Below are 19,844 nucleotides of genomic sequence, written 5' to 3'. Positions count from 1 at the left end.
TTTGAAACAAACATCCGCTTCGACTGAAGAATGAACTGATTAGAATTCTAGGTGGGGAGAGACTGCAGAATGGGTTGCATCTTCCACCAGTTAGGGCTTACATGGATGACATGACATGCCATGTACAAAAAGGCTACTAGAGAAGGTAAATAAGAACCTCAAGTGGGCCAGCATGAAGATCAAGCCGAGTAAATCTAGAAGCATCTCGATATGTAGAGGGAAGTTAAGTGATAGGAAGTTTGTCATAGATGAGGAAATCAAAAGTCAGTAAAGAGCTTAGGTAGGTGGTACAATGTAGAGCTGAATGATGAGGAACAGGTGGTGAAATTTAGAAAAGATGTGGCTGAAGGATTGGATAGAATAGATAAATCAGAACTTCCAGGAAAGTTGAAGTTGTGGTGTTTGCAATTTGGGCTATATCCTAGGTTAATGTGGCCATTGTCAATTTACGAAATTCCAGTATCCGTTGTGGAGAGAATTGAAAGGTCAGTTAGCTCCTATATTAGGAAGTGGTTGGGCGCTCCTAGATGCCTAAGTAGTGTTGCATTGTATGGAAAAGGGATACTTCAGCTGCCAGTATCTAGTTTAACAGAGGAATTTAAATGTACCAAGGTCAGGACAGAGCTCTTGTTATCTGGGAGTAAGGACGTGGTAGTTAGGAGTGTGGTTCCAAATCCAACCAAGGGGAGGAAGTGGAACCCAAGATCGGCAGTTCAGGAGGCAGAGGCAGCTCTTAGGCATGCAGAGATTGTAGGTAATGTTCAGTTTGGCCGGGGAGGCCTGGGGCTTGGCTCAGGCAAACTGGTATGGAATAAAGCAGGTCTCAAAAATAAAAGAAAGCTGGTTGTGGAACAGATACGTAGACAGGAGGAGATATTAAGGGGTGCAAAGGTAGTGGCCCAGGCTAAACAGGGACAGTGGTTGAATTGGGAAAGTGTAGAGAAGAGGAAGCTTAGTTGGAGGGTCCTGTGGAGTATGGAGGAGAATCGTATTAGATTCCTGGTAGGGGCTACATACGATGTGTTACCATCCCCCCAGAACCTAAAACTGTTGGTAAATGAGGACCCATCATGCCCATTGTGTTCAGGTACTGCAATCTTAAGGCATATTTTGTCAGGCTGTAAAGTTAGCTTGTCATAAGGCCGATATACATGGCGACATAACCAGGTGTTGAAATGTTTAGCTGCAGGCATCGAAGGGAAAGGAAGACAGGTGAATTTAGAAGGTGTTAAGGATAGGAGTTTAGTAACTCAGTTTGTCCGTGAGGGAGAGAAATACAGAAGGGATAAGTTAGTAAGGAGGCAAGGGTGTGGCCGCCTAGAAGGTGCTTGTGATTGGGAAATGCAAGTAGATTTAGGGGGAAACCTTGTTGTTTCCCAGGAAATAGTTTGTACCAAGCAGAGGCCTGACTTAGTGTTGTGGTCAGTGAGTCAACGGATAGTTTATTTCATTAAGCTGACAGTTCCTTGGGAAGACTCAGTGGAAGAAGCCTATGAAAGAAAAAAGCTTAGCTATGCAGACTTAGGAGCAGAAGCTGAGCAGCGAGGATGGAAGACTAGGATTTGTCCAGTGGAAGTGGGGTGTAGGGGATTCATAGAAAGATCAACTGTCTCGCTCCTGGGGGAACTCGGAGTGCGGGGACAGAGTTTGAGGAAGACAGTGAAGGAAATGTCAGATGAATCAATTAGGTGTAGCCAGTGGATCTGGAAGCGTAGAAATAATGTCAGTTGGGCACCAGCAGGGGGAACTACTAAGCAGAGTACATAACTCCTTGAGATCAGGTGGAGAGATCCACTTCCTCTCAGGAGGAAATCCAGGAAGAGGAAGGTTATTTAAGTGTGGGAGTGGCCTATTTGTATCCCTTTTGTTTGAGACCATGCTGCAAGGTGAGTGTGTTTGCTGATCCTGTGAGTTTATCTATCTCCTTTAACTTTAGCTTATATTGTAGCTATGCTATGTAGCATGTGAAATAGAGTATGGTGAATGTGCTAGGAAAGGTAGTATCAGCACTACTTCTACCTGGAGCTCGCATGTATGGAGCCTGGGTTTGGTTGAAGGTGGCAGTGCTGTTTGGGCTGAGAAAGCCATGTGTAAGTAAGGAGGAAATTCAGGAAGAGGAAGGTTATTTAAGTGTGGGAGTGGCCTATTTGAATCCCTTTTGTTTGAGACCATGCTGCAAGGTGAGTGTGTTTGCTGATCCTGTAAGTTTATTTATCTCCTTTAACTTTAGCTTATATTGTAGTTATGCTATGTAGCGTGTGAAATAGAGTATGGTGAATGTGCTAGGAAAGGTAGAATCAGCACTACTTCTACCTGGAGCTCGCATGTATGGAGCCTGGGTTTGGTTGAAGGTGGCAGTGCTGTTTGGGCTGAGAAAGCCATGTGTAAGTAAGGAGGAAATTCAGGAAGAGGAAGGTTATTTAAGTGTGGGAGTGGCCTATTTGAATCCCTTTTGTTTGAGACCATGCTGCAAGGTGAGTGTGTTTGCTGATCCTGTAAGTTTATTTATCTCCTTTAACTTTAGCTTAGATTGTAGTTACGCTATGTAGCATGTGAAATAGAGTATGGTGAATGTGCTAGGAAAGGTAGTATCAGCATTGCTTCTACCTGGAGCTCGCATGTATGGAGCCTGGGTTTAGTTGAAGGTGGCGGTGCTGTTTGGGCTGAGAAAGCCATGTGTAAGTAAGGTAAAGGAGGTTATTGGGTTAGTGTGGGGAGCAGTGAGACCTGGCATTAGGGGAGTGTCTCTGGGACGCCAGAGATCACTGTCTAGCCTCCTGGAGGTGACGTGGGACCAACTAGACGAAACACTGGTGAAAGGAGGTTCCTACCCGATGACCCCAAAGACATGTTAGTTATCACTGCTCACTGGTCTGTATAGTTAAGCCTTGCCATAATAGCTTATCATAGGGCTTAGGAGGTTATTCACTGAGTGCTGAACCTTTTCTAGAGCACAAACTTCTTGTGTTTATTTGAATTCTGTGGTTGAACATTGCCAGTCAAGGTCAGTGTGACCTCACAAAATATGTTTTGGTGCCCAACTTGAAACTGTGCTGATTGTATAGATCTTCTGTGCTGCCAGGGCGGGGAAATTTGTGCAAAGTATTTTTTCTCAGACATGGATTCAGACTGTAAGAGAACCTTGACCAGTGCGCAGAGGCATAAAACAGCAGGGTGGTAATTCAGTTTTTTATTGAAATACACAGAGCAGATAAGGCACAAGTTTTGATGTCATTACATGAACCAGTACAATAAAAGTAGACTAATTTTCTGTAAAAACAAAAAAAACGCACACATAGATAGATAGATAGATAGATAGATATACATATATACAGTACAGGCCAAAAGTTTGGACACACCTTCTCATTCAATGCGTTTTCTTTATTTTCATGACTATTTACATTGTAGATTCTCACTGAAGGCATCAAAACTATGAATGAATACATGTGGAGTTATGTACTTAACAAAAAAAGGTGAAATAACTGAAAACATGTTTTATATTCTAGTTTCTTCAAAATAGCCACCCTTTGCTCTGATTACTGCTTTGCACACTCTTGGCATTCTCTCCATGAGCTTCAAGAGGTAGTCACCTGAAATGGTTTTCCAACAGTCTTGAAGGAGTTCCCAGAGGTGTTTAGCACTTGTTGGCCCCTTTGCCTTCACTCTGCGGTCCAGCTCACCCCAAACCATCTCGATTGGGTTCAGGTCCGGTGACTGTGGAGGCCAGGTCATCTGCCGCAGCACTCCATCACTCTCCTTCTTGGTCAAATAGCCCTTACACAACAATAGCCTGTTAAGTACATAACTCCACATGTGTTCATTCATAGTTTTGATGCCTTCAGTGAGAATCTACAATGTAAATAGTCATGAAAATAAAGAAAACGCATTGAATGAGAAGGTGTGTCCAAACTTTTGGCCTGTACTGTATATATATATATATATATATATATATATATATATATATATAGATATAGATGTGTGTGTGTATAGATATAGATGTGTGTGTGTATATATATCTATATATATATATATATATATATATATATATTTTTTTTTTTTTTTTTTTTTTTTTTTTTAAATAACTTTTTTAACTAACACCTGGTAAAAACCAGATGGATGCGCCTATAACTCAACTAATGTGGTTTCTTATCTTCTTTCTTGTCTTCAGGTGACCAAGTCAAACACCAACCCTGATGACCTTGGAGGACTGGCCAACCAGCTGACCAATGAGTTTGGAAATCTTGCAAATGAAGCCAAATATGCAGCCATGACTGCAGAGAATGATGAAGTAAATAAACTAACCGTACCTCAGCATGCCATCTTCGGAGAGACACTTTCAGGCCATGCTAGCTCCATTTTCATGCTGTTATTCACATGTATCTCTTTGTTTGTTTCCAGATTGGTTCTCACATTAAGAAGCAGGTGGGAGAGCTGGGTTTTAGCTGCACAGGTCTGGTGACCAAAGCTGGAGCTCTGCAGTGCAGCCCCAACGACTCGTTCACCAAGAAAGAGCTGATTGAAAGCGCTCGCAAAGTCTCTGAGAAGGTCAGACCACAACCAATCCCTTCACTTCTTTTTTCAATCATTTTTTTGGCATTTTATGTGTTTATTACACATCAACAGTGAAGAGATGATAGGAAACATAAAAGCAAGAGATGCAACAAAGTTCTCCAGCAGAGGTTTGAGTGGGGGACCTGCTGGTCATTGTTGGTGTCTTAACAAACTAAGCCAAAAGTTCACCCCCACTCACTGCTAACACCTACTGCTTCCATATGACATTTTTTCATACTTATAATGAAGCAAACTTGGATATTTTTACACAGATATACACAGTCACTTATTGTAACTGTCAGATGTCATATTAGAAGTTTTATTTTTTATTTTCCTTATTCACAGGGTTTTGTTTTTGAGTTTTTTCTTATTAACAGTGGTTTATGGCTTTATTTTAAAACACACTACTACTACTACTACTAGATACACATAGACAGTCCAACTTTCACTCAGAACAGGTTGGTCTTCTTCTTGCAGGTCTCCCATGTGTTGGCGTCCCTGCAGGCAGGTAACCGTGGCACCCAGGCCTGCATCACAGCAGCCAGTGCTGTGTCTGGAATCATTGCGGACCTAGACACCACCATTATGTTTGCCACTGCTGGTACTCTGAACAGAGAGAACGCAGAGACCTTTGCTGACCACAGGTGCTCATCACTACAGAGACCCTCTATAAAAGATCATCACAACAGGAGAAACTTAGTTATTCTGAAGGGAAACTCGATCATAGATAAAGTAAAGAAATTTGGGTCGTCAATCATTTAGGAAATATAAATCAAATAATAAATATACAGAGGTGATGCCTCGCTGCAGCGGTCGCAGATTCGACTCCGGCTGGCAGCCATTTTGGGGCGGCAGTAGCTCAGTCCATAGGGACTTGGGTTGGGAACCGGAGGGTCGCCTGTGGTTGTACTTTATGTACGTCTCATTCTTGTGAACATATGTCTTGAATGCCTCAAGGAAATTTCTTCAAATTTGGCACAGATGTCCACTTGGACTTAACAATGAACTGATTAGATTTTTGTGGTCATAGGTCAAGGTCACTGTGGCCTTGTTTGTCTCATTCTTGTAAATGCTTTTTCTTAAGAGGGCCTTGAGGGAATTTCTTCAAATTTGGCACAAAGGTTGACTTGGATTCGAGGATGAACTGATTAGATTTTGGTGGTCAAAGGTCAAGATTGTTGTAACCTTACATCTATTTCATACGCGTGAACACAATATCTCAAAAACAGCTTGAGGGAATTTCTTTAAATTTGGCAAAAACATCTACTTGGACTGAAAAATAAACAGTAGAATTTTGTGGTTGAAGGTCAAGGTCAGTGTTACCTCAAAAAATGTGTTTTGGCCATAAGTCTATGTGTACTATATATGTCTAATAGGGCAAAATGATGAAATGTTGACATTTTATATCCAAAAGGTCAAAGTCAACTTCACTGTGATATCATAATGTTCTACATAAAACACTTTTCTGGCCATTATTCAACATCATAACTCAGGAACAGAAGGGGAGACATTTGGCCAGATACATAATTGGTGACACCAATCTTCGGTGCCCACTTTGAAACTGTTCTCAATGTATAGATCTTCTGTGCTGTTGGGTGAACAATGGGTGTGAAGCATCTATGTTTTAACAGACATGGTTGTAAAATGAAAAACCCTGTTTCCACCAAGCAGTATGGTACAGTTCAGTTCAGTTCAATGGAACCGTTCCATACAGTCCCTATTTTTGAACTGCATATATTCTAATCCTCACATGGAAAAGAAAAAAGCATCGTTCGTGGGCTCCGGCAACATTAAACCCCTGAGCTTGCCTGAGAAGAACTAAATGCACAAACCTAGAGGTGCAGACTTCCATCTGTGTCACAGGTAATGAGGAAATACAGTAAGTACTGTTTGTGGTGGAAATGCTAGGGTCTAGGTACCATGTCTGAAGGGTTAATTTTGGTTCCAAAGGTACCATACTTAAAGTGTTTAGTGGAAACAGGGCTTAAGGGAAACTTGACGGGTGCAAGTAGGCATAAAACACGGGACAGTAATTCTAGTTATGTATGAGTAAGCATACTGTTGACGCCCCACAAATAGCCCTCTCTGTTGAATTTATGTTGTATTTACACTCATTTTGATGTTGCTAATTATGCAGTAATATAGACAGTGTTTCCCTTTATCAACCAATGTTTTTGGTCATTTATTATCATAATTATTATTATTATTATTATTACACACACACACACACACACACACACCCACACACACACACCAGCCCCCGTCAGCCCCAAGTGTTGTCCCTGCATGCCTCAATGACGTAACATTAAACATTAACATTAGACAGCCAAACGCCAGCGTTATTAGAGCTTGGTGCAAACATGCTGCATGCTTGTTGGCTCACTGACACCGATTAGATTTACTCCTTAGGGATTGAATTTTGGGACCAAATTACAAGGCCTTTTTTCAGTGGTTGATGGTACCAAATCAATTCCTTTGTGCCATTTAAATACTGAAGTCAGTACTCAGCCCTAGTGAGCACTGGAACCTGTAAATACTGCTCACTATCATCAAGACTGTGTCCTAAAGCTTAAACATATTTCACTTTTAAATGCTGATATATATGTATAAAGATGTGGAAAATCAGAAATACTGTAATTATCTAACAGGACCAGTTTCATGTTCGTTATTAGATATTTGCACCATCTTTGTTTTGCATTATCAAAGCTCCACAGTGACTCTGTAACCTTCTTGTGTGCAGAGAATGCATCCTGAAGACAGCCAAGGCTCTGGTGGAGGACACCAAGCTGCTGGTGTCCGGTGCTGGAGCCAGTCAGGAGAAACTGGCCCAGGCTGCCCAGTCTTCAGTGTCCACCATCACCAAACTGGCTGATGTGGTCAAACTGGGAGCTGCCAGCCTGGGTTCTGAAGACCCAGAGACACAGGTAGGGACAGCAGACAGCATGTTGCATGTTTGTCAGTTGTTTGTGTCCTCACAATTACTGTTAAATGAAGAAAAAGTGTTTGAACGGCAAAATGGAGATTTAAACCAACTTCTAATCTCAGCTCTAACACAACATACAATAAGGTCCTGTCAGTAGCTATTATTTATGGCTTATGGTGGATATTTCACCCAGTAGGGTCAGCAAGAATAGAATCCTGAAGCACTCGTAGCCTCATGTTTTAACTCAAGCCATTCCTCTGGTACTGAATTTCAATGTTCATTACAAAATACCTTAACCTGAAGATACAGAGTATCTTCAGGCACAAAAGATCACCCAATAAGCAGATGGCTGGCTCATGAATTCATGAATCAGATGTCAGGTATAATACTGGTTTGGTTATTGTGGTGAAAAAATATAGAGATATGTAATCCCTCCAGCGTGTTCTGGGTCTGCCCTAGGGACCTCCTACCAGTGGAATGTGCCTGGGACACCTCCAGCGGGAGGCGCCCAGGAGGCATCCTAGTCAGATGCCCGAACCACCTCAACTGACCCCTTTCTATGCAAAGGAGCTCTATTCCAAGCTCCCTCCAGATGTCCAAGCTCCTCACCCTATCTCTAAGGCTGAGCCCAGCCACCCCACGGAGGAAACTCATTTGCACTGCTTGTATCCGCAGTCTCATTCTTTCCAGTAAATCAAAAGTTTGCTTTCCAACTGAGCTCGCTCTTCACCACGACGGACCGGCGCAGCGCCCGCATCACTGCAGAAGCCGCACCGATCCGCGGATCCATCTCACACTCCATTCTACCCTCACTCGTGAACAAGACCTCAAGATACTTGAACTCCCTCGCTTGAGGCAGTAACTCAGACTCAGGCCCAACTCAGACTTGGAGGTGCTGACTCTCATCCACTGCTTCACACTCGGCTGCAAAACGCCCCAGTGCATGCTGGAGGTCACGGTGTGATGGAGCCAACAGAACCACATCATCTGCGAAAAGCAGAGGTGCAATTCTGAGGTCCCCAAACCAGACCCCTTCCTCCCCCCGGCTGCGCCTCGAGATCCTGTCCATGAAGATCACAAACAGGATTGGTGACAAGGGATAACCTCGGCGGAGGCCAACACCCACCAAGAACGTGTTCGACTTTACACCAAGTATGCGGACACAGCTCTCACTTTGGTCATACTGGGACCGGATTGCTCGTAGCAGTTAGCCTGGCACCCCATACTCCTGTAGTACCCCCCACAAGACCCCCCACAAGACCCCCCGAGGGACGCGGTTGTAAGCCTTCTCCAGGACCACAAAACATATGTAGACTGGATGGGCAAACTCCCACAACTCCTCCAGCAGTCTCGCAAGGGTAAAGAGCTGGTCCACTGTTCCACGGCCAGGACGGAATCCGCATTGCTCCTCCTGAGTCTGAGGTTCGACAGTCGGTTAGAACCTCCTTTCCAGCACCCTGGAGTGAAAATAACAAATGGATACATTCATAAAGAAAATGAATAGTAAGCAAAAGAATGAGAAAAACAAAATATTTTAAAAGCAAAAATGGACTGCTTCTTTAAATTACTCATTTTATAAGCTTTCAAGGATAAATCAAACACCATTATTTCTGATCTTCTAAGCTAAGGAGGGAGCTGGCGTTTGTTATGTATGGTGAATGGATTAGAGTGAGGCATAGACCACTAGCATTCAGTCCTCTGAGGCACATCTTCATAAACGCACACCATCCCTGAGCTTTGTGTGTCTAGGTGCAGTCACTTCCTATGTGATGGCATCAAATTAAACTGTCAAGTACAACTTCTGCACTCTACAGGTGGTCCTGATCAATGCAGTGAAGGATGTGGCCAAAGCTCTGGGCAACCTCATCAGCACCACCAAGGCAGCTGCAGGCAAACCACATGACGACCCCAGCATGCTGCAGCTCAAGAATTCTGCTAAGGTGAGATCCAAAACCCAAAGTCACTTGAGACTCACTATGTGAAGGTGAAGTGGCACAGAGTGCTCTGCTCCTCTACAGGAACACTCACACTAGGGTATGAATGAAAACAGCTGGTCAGTCACTGTAAAGTGAGCATGGTTGGATTGTTGGTTTTGGAAAGTCATAAAACTTGTCAGAAGCACTGGGAGAGGGTTTCAGATGCTCTCTGACCATTAGAGAAGCAGTCTGATTGGAGCATAACGCACAGTCTACGAGGCTCTCTGAGTTCAAATTTTACATCAATGGAACTACACACATACCTTCCCACTATTATGTCATCTGTTGAAGTATGAACAGAGGTTTGAATGCAGCTCTCACTGGTAATGCTGTGTATATTAAAAATAATCTTTGTGACATTTATTAATGTAAGATGCATCAGTGAGCATTTAGCCATCATTCTAATCTATCACCATATGATGTAACCTGGCTGCTGTAGGTGATGGTGACCAATGTGACATCCCTCCTGAAGACGGTGAAGGCAGTGGAGGATGAAGCCACAAAGGGGACCAGAGCTTTGGAGGCCACAATTGAACACATCAAACAGGAGCTGGCTGTGAGTAATTACTCTCTTTAAATAGACTGTTGTCAATATTGTGGTCAACATTTGAAATAGAAGTCTCTCTACTATCCCAACCAGAAGAAGATGTTGTAGCCTCTTACCAACTGAAAGCAGACCCCTTCCAGCAAAAAAGATTCCTTTTGAGCACTGATCCTACAGCACAGAATTCACTTGATCACTTGTCAGATGAAAGAATTGGTATTGTTTGGTAGCTATTGAGTATTCCAGTGCTCTGGTTTTACCACACAGGTATTCAGCAGTTCTGACCCACCGCCAAAGACCACCACACCAGAGGAGTTCATTCGCATGACTAAAGGAATCACCATGGCAACAGCAAAGGCAGTGGCTGCTGGGAATTCTTGCCGTCAGGAAGACATCATTGCCACCGCCAACCTTAGCAGAAGGGCCATCGCTGACATGCTGCACTCCTGCAAGGTATACAGGAGATTCATGTCAGGAAGTCATGACCCACTGTGTCAACACAGTGCTGGTCCACACAGCTGCCTAGTGTTGAGAGAAACAGCTGACAGCAGTCACGCCTAAACAAAAGATGAGTTCAATTTGACCGGGATCTGTCACATCCTGAGATCTTTTTTATAATAAACACTTTACTTAAGCAAGAGAACAAAAACTGACAGGGATCGTTTTACTTAACAGAGGATCTCTCAAAAATAATTCCCTATACACATGTGCTACGTTAAAAGGGAAAAGGGAAAAATTTAAGGACAGCAAAAGACCACCATACTGGCAACTTCTTCAGGGTTAAGCACAGCAGTCCATTAGTTACACTGGATTACTAACTTAACCACTAAGTCACAGTTCCAGATGGCCAGGCAGTCAAAGGCCTCGTAAACATGTATTGATCAAGCTTGCTTGTACCCCTTTGGTGTACAATGTCATCTGTGCATTTTCAGTTGGATGAACCTATTGTCCCAAAGGCCAGCTCTGTGCACTTTATTCTGTAGTAATTTAGCATTAGTAATAACAGGATGATCTTTCAGTTGTACTGATTTTGTGCATTATAGTCCAGACCAGGGAGATAACGCACCATAAACTTCAGTCTCTGTCTGGACCTAGCTTGGTTTATGTCTTGTCTCACGACTGTAGCCATGTTCTTATATCCCTTACATTGAAAGCTCAGCCCGACGTAGTGACGTACAGTGTCGGCATAGATCGTGAACGACAAAGAGTGTCGTACATAATAATCCATCATTTCATCTCGTGTAGTGTGTCATAGTTAAAGAGAACCGACGCCATGTCTGGGACACCTCACGACATTCCGACAGAAAGTCTAGTATGTTTGATTTTCTTTTTGTCGTTCACGACTTCTCCCGTCACAGCTGTCACTTTGACCAGTAGGAACACAGAGCAGTCTCCTGCCTTAGACAACTGAACGGCAACAACATCCCATCCTCTAGGCATGTTACCACAGAGTAAAAAGGGAAAAATGATGGCGTTAAACAGCAGAGCCACTTTATCAACCTGGTGAGTACTGCCATTAGCATCAAACTAGCAAACAATGTTATTTCTTCATAATGGAGGATATAAAGGAATAAGGTTAAAAAATAGTGGTGAGGCTTATACTCACCACAGCTGCAGAGGCTACCAGCTTCATTTGAAATAGACTAGATTATAACTGGGCCATTATTAATTATTCCCTCTGTATTTTTATATTTTTACTTTTTATCTGCTCCCGTTTGACTTGATAAAGTTAATGATTCACACCGTCATTTCAAACTCAACATTTCCTGTATCTGTTTCAAATTAAAAGCCCCTTATAACTTCGGCTGAGAGAATCCCTTCATTTTCTAAACAGGCTTGTACTGTGAAACATTTGCAGGAACTTGTTGTGGAGGATACAGTGACTTGTATGTTTGCGTACGGTACTTAAAATGTAGCTCCTGCCATCTGCTGGCGCTTTTTAATATTACTACAACAACATTTCGGCTGGCACATGAACAGACACAAATCATGGTAAAAGTAATAAAAATAGGACAAGAATAACCCGATGACATCACACACGTCGTAAAAGTAGACCGGGGATGATTGGTATGGACCATCGTGTAGTGTGTCATGTCTGTCGGTCAAGACACAGCACGATTTTACAACTCCACAATCGCGTAATCTGACATAGTGACTTTCAGAACGGACAGAAATGTTGTGTAGTGTGTACCAGGCATAACAACATTTAAAATTAGGAACAGAGAGTCACCCCTTCTATGTATAAGCTTGTAGTAAGCGTGTTATGGAGTTTTATCAGTTCATTACTATTCAATATTTATTCTTCTGTACTTACCTATTTTTATTCTTATAAATATTCACAATGCACTTATTGCACTTTATGGTTGTCCTGTCCACGTTGAATGGCATGTTTGCTATGTGCTTTTTACTGCTCCTGGATTCGTGAGAAACCACTTTTTATTTACTGTATGCTACTGTATATAAAGAATGACGATACTGAATTGAATTGAACTGAGTACCTCCGTGCTGGTGATAGCAATGGCTGGACGCATAATGTTTCTACGTCCGTCCCAGTCTTATGAGTGCGATATCTCAAGAACACCATAAGGAAATTTCTTCAAATTTGGAACAACTGTCCACTTGGATTTAATAATTAAGTGATTACAATTTCAAGGGTACTGTGACCTCACAAAACATGTTTAGGCCATAACTCAAGAATTCATATGCTAATTATGACACAATTTAACAAAATGGTCTTACAGGATAAAATGATGTTATGACATTTTTATCCAAAAGGTCAAGGTCTGCTTTACTGTGACATCAGAACAGACGGGGGAAATATTTGGTCAGATACTTAATTGGTGACTCCAATCTTGGGTGTGTGTGAAGAGGAATCCATGTTTTCACAGACATGGATGAAAACTGTAACCGCAGCTTTACTGATTTGCAGAGGCATTCAAGTGCAAGGCGATAATTCTAGTTTATTTATTCCTGTACAATGTTATGAGTTGCCCCAAAGAATATTCAGAGGGAGATGGGACAAGATATATTAAATCACACTCAGGCACACTCATTATATCAATATGTATTTTCTCAAACCATATCTTTGTAATTAGATATTATCTGAATTTGATCATATTTTTATTCTTAATCAATACATAATTTTAATCATGGTATATCTGTTGTTCCCCTGAAAAAGTATAGCTGTTTCTGAATTAATATACCAACGCACTAATTTTTACAAGTAATTTTACATTACTTTAGTTTTGTTTTTGTTTTTAACTTATCTCCCATCTTTGGTACAGAGTAACTTTGGTATAATGTTATCAAGTATCAGTCAGGTTGGTAAGGTTTCTCCTCAGCTTGTCACTAATGGCAACTTTCTTATGGAAGACCAAATTGTCTCCTCTTTAGAAGCATTGCAATTTAACATACAGAATTGCCTACTGTCTGGATTGTCATTGTTTGGTTCAGATGCTGATTTCTGTCTGTTTGCTCTCTCAGCAAGCTGCATACCACCCAGAGGTCAGCAATGAGGTTCAGATGAGAGCTCTGCGCTATGGCAACGAATGTGCCACTGGATATCTGGGACTGCTGGAGCATGTGCTGGTGGTAAGACATCATACCCACATACATAAATACACACTAACACATACATATTGTACTTGCAGCCAAAATGAGTTTCCCACAAAGGGTGGCTGAGCTCAGCCTTAGATATAGCGTAAGGAACGCTGACATCCGGAGAGAACTTGGAGTAGAGCCGCTGCTCCTTTGCATTGAAATGTGCCAGTTGAGTTGGTTCGGGCATCTGATCAGTATGCCTCCTGGGCACCTCCTGTTAGAGATGTTCCAGAAGAGGAAGTTAGAGTAATAAGACAACACTTGGTTTTTTGGTCATAGTGTGAATGGAGAGTGATAATTGGGATGGTCAGTATGAAAACACCATAGTAGTGTACTTTCTTCATAAAAAAACAGGCTCAGTATGATATCAGCCAGACTTCAAACACACACACACACACACATCTGTGCAGAATCAGGTGAAGTGTTTGTACGGACCTACATGTTCAAAGAGTTTGTATACTGTGATGTCAGAGCTGTCCTTGATGGGCTTCTGGGGGATCTGCTAGATTGGCCTGCTGATGCAAAGCAGCATGGAGGGAGAGCTGGGTCCCCTGAAAAAGGCAGAGAAAGAAGAAGGAAACTGAACACAATGTCATAACACCTTTTCCTCTCTAACCCCTTTTCCATCAAATGAGCTCTGGTTCTTTGACTGGTTGCGGTCAGGATTCCTAAAACCTTGGTGCTATGTAGCGAGCCAGCCCATGTTTCCACCAGTTTTGCTCAGAACCACTGTTATCAAGGATATGTCACCAACACAAGGCCTTACACAATGCACACCAAATATAAACAGGAGAAGCAAAATTGCATATTATATTTATTACTTGCAGACGTTTGTTGTGTCATTACAGATGCTTGTTTTAATCCCCAATAAAGCATGAACCAACTATTAATGAGACCACTTCATGCTCTTATTTTCCCCAATGATTTTTCACTTGACTTCTCTATTGTTGCGTTCTCCATCCTCCTTTTGCCAATCTGTAGAATATGACAAGCCCACCGATGTCATCACAGGTCGCATTTCAGGTCAGGAAATACCTGCTATTTTTTGGTTGCAGCTGAGAACCAACTTTTTGGGTTCTGAACTAATTGTGGCGATATGTGATATTTAGCTAGGTATTTTAAATAAAATGGGTACATGTTAGTAATAAGTCAAAGCCACATTTGACATGTCACAAGCACTTTTATAAAAAGACTGTAATCAAAATAAAATGCAAAGACAGATTTTATTGCCCTGTTTGAAAATATGCAGCTGCAACATGTAAATAAAAATGATGTACAAATACATAGCAGCGCTGTACACTAACTTTTTGCACACAGCAATGGAGCTGCAGAAGTTTAAAGGTTTCAAGCACAGGCCACAAAAGTATATCATGAGTATAAAAGTATCAAGAAGGCAAAAATTCATTGCAGTTTTGAACAATTAAAAATCTTTGTGGGGGAGTTAAAAAGTGGTTTTCCATGGCCTTTCAAATGATTCTAGTGTTGCAAAATGATTTAAATATTTTTATTTATTTAATTAATCTTATTTATGTACACAGCATCAACAGAGAGGCCAAGAGAGGGAAGGAGCAAGAGACACTCTTTCCTCGTTATATATGTCTTATATATGAAATGTCTGTGTTGTCGCTGCATTTTTTAAACCCATCTGTCGCCTGCATCCAGGCACCGTCTCAATGTCACACAATAGACTACAACTACCAAGAAGAACGGCGATGCGCTATGATCCACCTCACACACACACTAGCAAGCAAACGCTCACCTGGCACAATCAAGCAGCTCTGTCTCCCACACCTGTAGTGCAGCACCGTACTGCAGGTGTGCTACTGCGGTCATTTCATTCACCTTACAGACTGATTTGGTGTAGCACATGCAACATACAGACCGATGCAGCGCTGTCGACTAATTAACAGACGGATTAAACAGAGTAGTAACTCTGTGTCTCTCATAGTGTTGCTGGAGAACTTGTGAGTGAGGGAGTGGGGAGGAGCTATGTGGAGACTGTGAGAGGAGAGGTGCACACTGGTATGGCTTTTTGGAAGAACAGCATTATTTAATGCAACCTAACCCTGTATTGATAAACAGTATTACTACTACATATACTACATACTTTTACTACATATAAACAGTAAAAGGTATTGTCTAAATCTATATCTGGCTTGAAAATGAATCAATTTATCGTACAGTCGTTATATTGCCCAGCCCTACTCTGAACGTTTCAAAATTAGGTGTGGGAAACCCGAAATAGAATTATAGACTATAGAACCTGTTGGTGGAAAAGGGGTTACAGTGGACAGGCTGTCAGGCGTGGCCTGCATTGTACCAGCCCCCTCCTAAGAGTCAGGGCATGGTCTAAAGCCAGGACTCTCACAGATACCTTACTCTTTGAAGCAGGGCAAAGATAAGAGATTAATCCAAAAGGACAAAATAAATAAATAAAAACAATGAGGGGCAGGAGGATGGTGAAAGAAAGTAGAGGAAACAAGAAAAAAGTAATACTTTTTTGTGGACCTGGTTGAAGTTATTATTGGTGTTATATTTGCAATTATTAGTATGTGTACGCGGTCGTACACATCTATATGTCAATATGTTGTTTCTTTCTTCTCTTCCTATCCTGTCTACCTTCTCGTTCCCTCTCTCTTTTTATCTTTCCCTCACACATTCCCATGAGCATGTTTACACATTCAAGTAACAAGTACATCATTTTACATGCACACAGATATTCACTACAAATATGACATGGATTTCTCTCACTTGCATACATAACTCTGCATCTGTACCCATTTAGTGTTTCTGTTTTGTTCTTTCAAATGTGTGTTTTATTCTCTCACTGTGTCTCTTCTGTCTGTAGATTTTCTTGTGTCTGTTTCTTAAATTTGTTTTACCTTTTTTGGTGACAACATAATAATTAACGAATATAAAATAAAAATCAATAAATATAAAATTGAATTAAAAAAATGAATGAACTAAATATTTCATAAAAATACGATAAATGTGACAATATAAATTCATGCCTCCCCCAACATCACTGTTAGGAAATGTTTAGGAAAATGCCCCTCTTTTAACCCTACCTGCTTTATTTGCCCTGAAAAACAATTTGTAATACATAATTTATTTTAAAAACAACTGTAGTTGATTCATCTTACCATAGAGTCAGAAAGGGATTATTGTGCAGACCATTTGGTTTCTTAAGAGAGCACACAGAACATACATGTACACTGACTAGACTGAAACATCCACCTGTCAGCTCATCTCACACACTCCCATCTTCTGTGTGTTGCTGTGTTCACACCTTTATATTCTGCACCTCAGACAGCAATAATAACTGTGAGAAACCACAGTGAGCAGTGTTCCGCATACCACACTGCGATTGCACAGCTGTTTAAATGGTATGAAATGAGTCATGGCATTGACATTGCTCACATGAACTTAATGCTGGTCATTGTGATTGTGCTATTAAAAGAGAGTCATAAAGCCTGTATGGTAGGTACGCTAAAATCCATCTACAGTTTTGCCATTCTTATGCCCATTCTTATATCTCAAGAAGACCTTGAGAGAGTTTTCCCCAAACTTGGTACAAACGTCCACTTGGACCCAAGAAAGAACTGAATAGATTTTGTTTGTTTTTGGTTGAAGGTCAAAAGTCAAGGTCACCGTGACCTCACAAAACATGTTTTATGCCATTTCTCAAGATTTCATATGCTAATTATGACAGCATTTAACACAAATGTCTAATAGGAGAAGGGGAGACATTTGGTCAGATACTGAAATGGTGAATCTAATTTTGGTTGCCCACCTTGACACTTTCCTGATTGTATACATCTTCTGTGCTGCTAGGGGGACAATGGGAGTGAAGCATGGATGTAAACTTGAGAAACTGGTTTGCTGAGGCATACAGCCACCGTTTTGTTAGGTTTTTTTACTCAGCAGCACCCTGCTCTACTCTTTGTCACTTACACACTTTAACACTAAGCCCCCGTCCTGTACTACAGCTGCCAGAATTTGTGAACTAATAAATAGTGTTACTTGAGCAGTGTGGGGGTGCCTTGCTCAGTGACACTTCAGTGGTGCCAATAGCTTTACATTCCAGTATAAATTCATTCCAAAATATATTACATTTTGCAATCTTTTAACTATCATTTCATTTATAACACAAAAACAGTTTGATTCCACAGAGGTTTTGAGCATGTAGTGATAGCATTCACAGCATTATGGCTGCGCTTACAAACCGCTGATCTATATGTCTGATATTGGCTGTCATGTTTGATGACCTCTTTTCTTTCTTTTTACCATTGCTCTGTCAATGTTCCTTTACACTTGTGGTTCACTGATGTCGGTGCAAGCCGGTGAGTACAACACATGAATGACCTGCGCAAGTGTGGGGCTGCATTGGTTGAAGGCTTCTGAATACTTAATGACTCAACAATGCTGCAGAGTACCATCAGCAGCATGTTAACAGACGTCAGAGCAGCTCTGCTTGTGGACAGTAGGGGTGTGTTTGGATAACCAGCTGCTTTCTTAATAAGGCAGCAGTCATCTGCACAAGGTGTAGAGAGTCAAGACACTGAAGGAATCTGACTGAACTAGAGCTGCTGCAACATATTGTGTCAGTTTTAGACTGATGTCAAACTTAACATGACAGTCACACTGTCAGCTGATTGTCTCCCTGATGAATGAATGTAAATTTACTACATTCACAATGCAGTGAAGCCACAGCCTTTAGTATTCCTGCAGTATTCTGTCACAGTGGATGGAACTTTTTGGCATTAATCAAAAGTGTATATATATTTTTTTAAATAAACACAAGAAGTTTGTGGTCTAGAGAAAGGATCAGCACTCAGTGAAAAACCTCCTAAGCCCTATGATAAGCTATTATGGCAAGGCTTAACTATAGACCAGTGAGCAGTGATAACTAACATGTCTTTGGGGTCATCGGGTGGGAACCTCCTTTCACCAGTGTTTCGTCTAGTTGGTCCCACGACACCTCCAGGAGGCTAGACAGTTATCTCTGGCGTCCCAGAGACACTCCCCTAATGCCAGGTTTCACTGCTCCCCGCACCAACCCAACAACCTCCTTTACCTTACTTACGCATGGCTTTCTCAGCCCAAACAGCACTGCCACCTTCAACCAAACTCAGGCTCCGTACATGCGAGCTCCAGGTAGAAACAGTGCTGATACTACCTTTCCTAGCACATTCACCATACTCTACCATACCACATGCTACATAGCATAACTCCAATTTAAGCTGAAGTTAAAGGAGATAGATAACTCACAGGATCAGCAAACACACTCACCTTGCAGCATGGTCTCAAACAAAAGAGATTCAAATAGGCCACTCCCACACTTGAATAACCTTCCTCTTCCTGGATGTCCTCCTGAGAGGACTGATTGGTGGATCTCTCCACCTGATCTCAAGGAGTTATGTACTCTGCTTAGTAGTTCCCCCTGCTGGCGCCCAACTTACATTATTTCTTCTCATCCAGATGCATTGGCTTGCTCTACCTGCTTCATCTGACATTTCTTTCACTGTCTTCCTCAAACTCTGTCCCCGCACTCCGAGTTCCCCCCGGAGCGAGACAGCTGATCTTTCTATGAATCCCCTACACCCCACTTCCACTGGACAAATCCTAGTTTTCCATCCTCGCTGCTCAGCTTCTGCTCCTAAGTCTGCATAGCTAAGCTTTTTTCTTTCATAGGCTTCTTCCACTGAGTCTTCCCAAGGAACTGTCAGCTCAATGAAATAGACTATCCGTTGACTCACTGACCACAACACTAAGTCAGGCCTCTGCTTGGTACAAACTATTTCCTGAGGAACAACAAGGTTTCCCCCTAAATCTACTTGCATTTCCCAATCACAAGCACCTTCTAGGCGGCCACACCCTTGCCTCCTTACTAACTTATCCCTTCTATATTTCTCCCCCTCACGGACAAACTGAATTACTAAGCCCCTATCCTTAACACCTTCTAAATTCACCTGTCTTCCTTTCCCTTCGATCCCTGGCTGCAGCTAAACATTTCAACACCTGGTTATGTCGCCATGTATATCGGCCTTATGACAAGCTAACTTTACAGCCTGACAAAATATGCCTTAAGATTGCAGTACCTGAACACAATGGGCATGATGGATCCCCATTTACCCACAGTTTTAGGTTCTGGGGAGTTGGTAACACATCATATGTAGCCCCTACCAGGAATCTAATACGATTCTCCTCCATACTCCACAGGTCTCTCCAACTAAGCTTCCTCTTCTCT

General features: G+C 41.9%; 1 protein-coding gene across 2 annotated transcripts in view; it reads left to right on the top strand.

Annotated features, from left to right (window-relative positions):
• Positions 1–19,844, top strand: part of tln1 (talin 1) — a 177,506-nt gene that overhangs the window by 128,641 nt on the left and 29,021 nt on the right. For both annotated transcript variants that reach the window (XM_033646697.2, XM_078161887.1), the window contains 8 exons: positions 4,169–4,288; positions 4,399–4,545; positions 5,029–5,195; positions 7,292–7,475; positions 9,289–9,414; positions 9,890–10,006; positions 10,262–10,447; positions 13,478–13,585. In XM_033646697.2, coding sequence (XP_033502588.1) covers positions 4,169–4,288; positions 4,399–4,545; positions 5,029–5,195; positions 7,292–7,475; positions 9,289–9,414; positions 9,890–10,006; positions 10,262–10,447; positions 13,478–13,585 — 1,155 coding nt within the window. The remainder of the gene's footprint in view (positions 1–4,168; positions 4,289–4,398; positions 4,546–5,028; positions 5,196–7,291; positions 7,476–9,288; positions 9,415–9,889; positions 10,007–10,261; positions 10,448–13,477; positions 13,586–19,844) is intronic.

Source organism: Epinephelus lanceolatus, chromosome 19 (genome assembly GCF_041903045.1).
Source record: "Epinephelus lanceolatus isolate andai-2023 chromosome 19, ASM4190304v1, whole genome shotgun sequence".
NCBI lineage: Eukaryota > Metazoa > Chordata > Actinopteri > Perciformes > Serranidae > Epinephelus > Epinephelus lanceolatus.
The sequence above is the reverse complement of the archived record's forward strand: the minus strand, read 5'-3'. Positions and strand labels throughout refer to the sequence as shown.